This window comes from Mandrillus leucophaeus, unplaced genomic scaffold (assembly GCF_000951045.1).
Source record: "Mandrillus leucophaeus isolate KB7577 unplaced genomic scaffold, Mleu.le_1.0 Scaffold565, whole genome shotgun sequence".
In the NCBI taxonomy this organism is placed as follows: domain Eukaryota; kingdom Metazoa; phylum Chordata; class Mammalia; order Primates; family Cercopithecidae; genus Mandrillus; species Mandrillus leucophaeus.
Genome location: NW_012106086.1, coordinates 1284511 through 1292097, shown reverse-complemented (window position 1 = coordinate 1292097; position 7587 = coordinate 1284511). Strand labels below are relative to the sequence as shown.

Genomic DNA, 7587 nt, shown 5'->3' with positions numbered 1-7587 from the left:
AGATACGCAGCTGTCTCAGCCAGAGCTGATTACATTTTAAAGAATAACATGTGAAGTCCAAATTCTAGGTCCAGAAATAGTAGAACAACAAAAAAAAATGTTAAATACAGTTTACTATAGTTTCTAATAATTTTCCATTTCAAATGAAGACTCTGTCTTTGCTTTGGCTTATTGTACACTCTCTCTGATAGTGTGTTTGCCTTTCCTTTTTCTCCTAGGAAATTGAGGATTATACTGCTTCCTGCTCATTTCTCCAAATGTTTTCATCCCCCCAAATCTATCAAACATTATCAGTGTTTCAAGAATGCAAAACCAGGATATCTATCTGAATCTGTAATATAACAAGTGACTTTAGATCTATAAAGGAATGTTAAAGTGGAGCATATGTTCACTTTTCTTCCTCCAAATTTTTTTTCTTTTTAAGTAGCTTTAGAAATTTTACTCTCATCAGTGTTTGAACAGAAAACTTCACTCTGTGCCTAGGTCATAGGGTGTACCTTGAACTTAAGCCAACTCTGCCTCAAAAGCCACATCAAGGATTGAACTATTGGATGTAGTCTTACCTCTTCTAATAGCTTTACTCCTGTGCTATAGAAACTAAATTTTAATGGTTCTTTTTTTTTAATTAGGTAATTTCATCTGTGCCAAAGCGTCCAGAGGACAAGCCGGAAGATGTACATACAAGTCATCCATTAAAACAAAGAAGAAGAATATAGAGTGCCAGCAGCAAATTAGTACATCCTGAAAAGAACATTTATTATTTATTTTTAGCCTGTCATTTTAATTCTTCTAGAGATTTTACTGCTGGTATTTTTTAATGCACTCCTCTTTGTAATTTCATTCAAGCTATTTATCTAAAGTCATTTCTTTCTTTCTTTTTTTTTTTGGGAGATGGAGTCTTTCTCTTTTGCCCAGGCTGGAATGCAATGGCATGATCTCAGCTTGCCGCAACCTCCACCTCCCGGGTCCAAGCAATTCTCCTGCCTCAGCCTCCTGAGTAGCTGAGATTACAGGCGTACACCACCATTCCTGGCCAAGTTTTGTGCTTTTTTAGTAGAGATGGGGTTTCACCATATTGGTCAGGCTGGTCTCGAACTCCTGACCTTGTGATCCTCCCACCTCGGCCTCCCAAAGTGCTGGGATTACAGGCATGAGCCACCATGCCTGGCCCATTTCTTTTTTTTCGACCCATACTTAATGTTGCAGAAACTATTCTTGTCATAACATTACCTCTCATGTACAGTAATTATATGTAAATTAATTGAAGCAAATATGGAAACTACAATAAAGATAGGCAACCAGCATCTGTTTCTGATGATAATACAAGTATTGAATGAGCCATTGAAACACTAGAAGTCAGGGTGTTTCTGAATGCCAGGGTTTCAAAATCAAGACAATTCTGTGAGGTAAAAAGTAGATTAACTATTAGAACAAAGCTGAAATTAGAATCTTATATGTTTTAATTAACTTTTAAGAAGAATTTACTTGACCTGTGGCAATCCAAAAATAAATCAGTATTTATAAATTCTAGACTTCTGTTACTGCTTCTGGCATATCCACACTTTTTTCTGTCAGTGGGTCACATAATTGGAAATTTCAGTACATCTAGGCTGTCTCCATTTTCTTTTTCTTCTTAGTAGAGACAGGGTCTCATTGTGTTGCCCAGGCAGGTATTGAACTCCTGGGCTCAAGTGATCCACTCACCTTGGCCTCCCAAAGTACTAGGATTACAGGTGTGACCCACTACGCCTGGCCATTTTCTTTACCGGTAAAAATAACTTGAGAAGGTCCATACCATGGCATGTTGTTTTCATTTCTCCCTATCTTTAATGGCCTCTTGCCTAGTGGATTGAATTTGAACATACCAGTTAATAAGGTTCAGTTTCAGCTATGATTTACTTGTAGCAGGACAAGCCGCAGACAAAACCTGTTAGACACCGGGTTATAGAAGGAAGAGACTTTATTTGGCCGGGAGTGTTGGCAGACTTGCGTCTCAAGAGCCGAGCTCCCTGAAGAAAAAGTTCTGGCCCTTTTAAGGGCTTACAACTCTAAGGGGGTCCATGTGAAAGGGTCATGATAGACTGAGCAAGTGATCTATAGGTAACACATGTGGTTAGAATTGGGGGGTTAATCTTTAACCTCAGGCCTGGTCAGTGGCGTAGGTTGGTTTTGCTACTGACTTCATTCGTGTTGTTTTTCAGCTTTTACTTCCTCCTCCTCTTCAGAGACAGGAGACTGTAAGAGAAATGGCCTCTCCTCATTCCCCTGTTTCAGAACCTCACTCACTAGTGGGAGTGCTCACTCTCATCTTCACTACCCAGGTCTTCCTGTGAGACAGATCGATAGTGATCCATGTAATACACTTGTGCTGAAGTTTTCTGATGAATCAAGGTAGTAACAACTTCTTAGTAGTTACAGAAATATGACTAACAATCAAGGGAGCAATAGGCAGGTTCCTATCACTACTGCTATACCTATTATAAGAGTTTTAAATCTCCTAGAGCTGGAAACCACTTTCCAAACAGGGATCCAGGATCAAACCCATGCCAAACCTGCACAGGCACATGTGCCAGCTTTGTCATGTCTCTTAACTATATCTTCAACTACTTGTCCTTGATCATCTATTTGCAGATGGCAATTGGTCAAGTTGAATTTTCCACAGACGACTCCTTCAGCTGCCAGCAAATAGTCTAAGGCCAATCTACTCTGATAGATGGCATTTCTCATTTGGGTTTCCTGCCAGGCTAAGAGTCAAAGCTCTGCCAGTTTCATTAGTGATTATTTCTAAGACAGCATGTAACTGTAAGATCCAGTTGAGCGGCCGGGTGCGGTGGCTCAAGCCTGTAATCCCAGCACTTTGGGAGGCCAAGACGGGCGGATCACGAGGTCAGGAGATCGAGACCATCCTGGCTAACACGGTGAAACCCCGTCTCTACTAAAAAATACAAAAAACTAGCCGGGCGAGGTGGCGGGCGCCTGTAGTCCCAGCTACTCGAGAGGCTGAGGCAGGAGAATGGTGTGAACCCGGGAGGCGGAGCTTGCAGTGAGCTGAGATCTGGCCACTGCACTCCAGCCTGGGCGACAGAGCGAGACTCTGTCTCAAGAAAAAAAAAAAGATCCAGTTGAGCATGTAGATGGGGGTTCGGTATCCCCACGAGCTGTCTTGCACCGACGTGGCAGGCCTATAGTACTGTGTGAGCCACTCATCTTTCCAATTTCCTATAGCTGTGCTCCTTTTTTTCAGGAGGCATAGACAGGGAAACCTAGGAGCTCACCTGTTTTTACGGGCAGTAGGAGAAAGGATGGCTTAATGGTGCCAATGACACAACTCCCTGTCCATTGGTCAGGTTATTTGGTGTAGGCTTTATGCCCACATATCCAATACAGTCCAGTGGGAGCCATCCAGTCCCGATGAAATTCTGGATGGGCCTGAACAGCAACTTAGGAAACTTACTGAATGGGTTATTTTCAGTATGGTTTAGGCCCCAACAGGTGACTGTCCCTGTTGTGCTGTTACACAGCTTCTGTCCTAGACAATTGAGCCTTCCTACAGGGATGGGGAAGTCTTTCCCTTCTCTAGCTATGCAGTATTGTCCAATAATCAAGGTTTTCAAGACCCAGAAGTTGCTAGTTTGGGCCTCCTGGACTAGGACTATGTCAGGAACTGGATCAGTAGGCACCAATTCTCAGGCTTCCCAAGGCCATCGGTCTCGCAAGTGGTTCCCCCACATATAGCTATGAAGTAACATTGAGGGAATGAGCTACATTTTCTGCTAACTGAAGAAACAAGTTCTTTGACTTTTTTTGTGGAGGCTCTGGTGCTGGCAGATTCAGCTCATCAGAAAAGGTCTGAAACACTGGTTTGGGAGGGCACCTGTGGACTTCCCCTTGGACTAAAATATTTACTCGGGGATCCAGTCCAGTTCCATTGATTCCTAGAGTTACATACTCTCCTGTTTTCCAAGGGGGATCAAGGGGATTGGTAATTAGCAGTTTATCTTTTTTTTTTTTTTTTTTTTTTGAGATAGAGTCTCACTCTGTTGCCCAGGCTGGAGTGCAGTGGTGCAATCTTGGCTCACTGCAAGCTCTGCTTCTTGGGTTCACACCATTCTCCTGCCTCAGCCTCCCAAGTAGCTGGGACTACAGGCTCCTGCCAACATGCCCGGCTAATTTTTTGTATTTTTAGTAGAGACAGGGTTTCACCATGTTAGCCAGGATGGTCTCGATCTCCCGACCTCGTGATCCGCCTGTCTCGGCCTCCCAAAGTGCTGGGATTACAGGCATGAGCCACCACGCCTGGCCGGTAATTAGTAGTTCTAATGGGTTACAGTGACCTCTAGTGCAGGAAGTTATTCTTTCCTTTCTGAAGGCGGACAGGGTCCTTCTCATCTTTTTTACAGGTGGCCTAAATGACACAGGACCAGTAACTACATTCATCACTACACAGTCCTAATTCATGACAAACAAACTTATTTTCTACTATATAGCCCCTTTCCCAATCTAGAGAGCCACATCTTTTTCCATTTCCATACAGGTCTCTGTTGATTGCTGTACAGGCATCAAGTTCTAAGATAATTTGTTTGGGGACTCCTTTTTCTTCTGTTCTACTTATTACTTTACTTGTATCAGCTTTTCCCCAGCTGCCAGTCTTCAATCTTATTTCAAAAACGGTAGTCATAGGGGGCTCAGATGGGTTATAGCACACATCAGGCTGGTCACTTCCTGGGCTACATACCTTGTATAGAGTAGTATCATACAAACAAGTTCCTTTTAGAGTCCCGATACACTCATAATAACTATAAAATAATAGGACTGCAGCAACCTTTTGTCCTACCTCAGTGACTTGATGTATACACCGGGAACAATCCTCAGTCTGAGGAAGGTCAGTTGAAGTCCTTACTGTACAAGTCCAAAATTTAAGGAAAATGAGTCCCATGATGAATTTCCTCATGCTTCAGCTGTGCATGGACCAGTCAGCTTCTGGTTTTGACTGGATTAGGGCTTGTTGTCCTCTTCAGAGTCACTTTGCAGGGGTTGTCTGGGCTTAGTCACGCCTCCCATGTCTCAGGTGCTGCAGGTTTTACACGGCTGTGGTGGATCCAGGCGGGGATTCCCTCTACCTTTATGACTGTGGGAGTGGTCAAGATGATGGTCTGGGGTCCTTTCCACTGTGGTCGCAAGGGGGCTACATTCCAATCCTTGATCCACACCGTATCACCTGGGGAGAAATGGTGAACTGGGGAGAATAAGCTGACAGGGCACCTCTCATTTACCCAGGCTGAAATTGTTTATGTAATTTTCCCTTTAGGGAAAACAGGCTTTAGCCTGTTGCTGTCGTTGTAACTCAATTTCACCTAGCTCTGGAGGAGGGCCTGGGAGTTTCCGCAGTATGGGAGGAGGCCTATGATATAATGTCTCATAAGGGGAATATCTTGTTTTTTTTTTAGAAGGGGTACATCTAATCTTAAACAATATGATAGGGAGAGCTTGTACTCACTTTAATCCTGTTTCTTGACACACTTTCCCTAAACTATTTTTGATAGTCCGATTTATCCGCTCCACCTTTCCGGAACTCTGTGGTCGGTAAGCGGCATGTAGTTTCCATGTGATCCCCAATACTTTTGCTGTCTTCTGTACCAAATCAGCCACAAACGCCTGCCCATTGTCCGAGCTGTCCAAACCTAGGGATGAGATCTCAGAGAAGCACACGGGTTACTTCACGAGATTTCTCAGTCCATGTTGGATAGGCCTCCACCCACCCAGAGTATGTGCACACTAGAACTAGCAAATACTTGTTACTTCCACATTTGGGCATCTCGGTGAAGTGTACTTGGAGATCTTCGAAGAGGGCTGCTCCGTAAGCTTGTATGCCTGGCGGGACGGTTGGACCTTGCCTAGCATTGTGCTGTCGGCAGGTGGCACACTGCTGCATCACTGTTTTGGCAGGGGCTGACAGATGCCAGAGATGTAGAAGTACCGGTTTAACAACTTTTCAAGTGACTCTTGGCCTAGGTGGGTAGTCTTGTGTACAGCCAGTACGACTGCGGCTCCTAGCAACTGCGGCACGGCTATTCTTCTGTCCCATAACCAGATCCATCCCTCTTCTATCGCCTGCCCTCAGTCTGCCTGGAGAAAGTCCTTCTCTTTAGAATGAGTAGATACAAGGTCAGGTGCCTAAGGGAGAAGGGGGGCTGTGACTGCTGCCTGGTAGGGGGTGGATGCTGCTTTTAGAGCCTCTGAGTCAGCTCAGGAGTTCCCCAAGGCAATCAAGGTGGAAGCTCACTGGTGTCCTCTGCAGTGCATGACTGCCACCTTTTGGGGCTTCCACACTGCCTCTAATAATTGCAGGATCTCTTGCTGATACTTTATGTCTTTTTGCCTAGTGTTCAACAGGCCTTTTCATTGTATAATGCCCCATGCACTTGGAGAGTTAAAAAGGCATACCGAGAGTCAGAGTAACGTTTATAGTCTTACCTTCACTTAGCTCTAAGGCCCGAATTAAAGCAATGAGTTTGGCCTTCTGGGCTGAAGTGCCCTGGGGCAATGATTTGACTTCAATGACAGCATCCAGGGTTACCACTGTGTATCCCACACACACCTCTCCTTGTGGGTTGACGAAGCTGCTCCTGCCACATACAGCTCCCAGTCTACTGATGCCCAAGGATGATCTCAGAGGTCAAGCCTGCTAAAATAACCTGAGTCCAACACCTACCTCTACACAGTTATGTTCAGCTGGGCTCTCTGATACTGGGAGCAAGGTGGCGGGGTTCAGGGCGTTGCAAACTTCCATGGTGGGGATTCTCAGAGAGCAAGCTTTGGTACCTAGTTAGCCTAGCATTCATTAGCCAATTATGTCCTTTGGTATTCATTAAAATCACCACAGCACGGGGGGCCTTTATGTTCAGGTTTTGCCCAAGAGTTAGTTTATCCACTTCTTGTGCTAGCAGGGCAGTTGCTGTCAAGGCCCTCAAACGAGGGGCCAACCCTTAGAAACCCCATCTAGCTGTTTAGAGAGGTAGGCCACCAACCTTGGCCAGGGCCTCACAGTCTGGGTCAAAACTCCAACTGCTATTTTTTCTCCCTCTGACACATACAGTGTAAAAGGCTTTGTCAGGTCAGGCAGCCCCAGGGCTGGGGCCAACATGAGTTTCTCTTTTAACTCATGAAAAGCTCGTTGCTGTTGGGACCCCCATTCAAAAGGTTCCTTATCTCCTGCTTTGTGACTCCATACAGGGGCTTAGCCAATACTGCAGAGTTTGGGATCCACAACCTCCAGAACCCCACAGCTCCTAAGAATTCTCTCACCTGCCTTCTGGTCTCAGGCACCAGTAGGTTGGAGATAACTTGCTGTCTTTCTGATCCCAGGCTGCGTTCTCCCTGTCGGATAGTAAATTCCAGGTAATGTACCTGCTGTTGGCAGATCTGAGCTCTTTTCTTGGACACCTTATACCCACAGTCCTTCAGGTGCCGGAGCAGGGTATCCGTTCCCTTGGTGCACCCGACTGCTGTGGGGTGTCCCAGCAGGAGGTTGTCGACACACTGGAGCAACACACAGCCTAGGTCTCTGGCAGGAAACTTCTAGAGGTC

At 45.3% G+C, this 7587-nt stretch overlaps 1 protein-coding gene across 1 annotated transcript in view; it reads left to right on the top strand.

The window, feature by feature from the left end:
* Positions 1-1303, top strand: part of RBM48 (RNA binding motif protein 48) — a 9474-nt gene extending 8171 nt beyond the window's left edge. The window contains exon 5 of the mRNA XM_011998279.1: positions 630-1303. Within this exon, the coding sequence (XP_011853669.1) occupies positions 630-716 (87 nt within the window). The 3' untranslated portion in view covers positions 717-1303. The remainder of the gene's footprint in view (positions 1-629) is intronic.
* The last annotated feature ends 6284 nt before the right edge of the window (positions 1304-7587 follow it).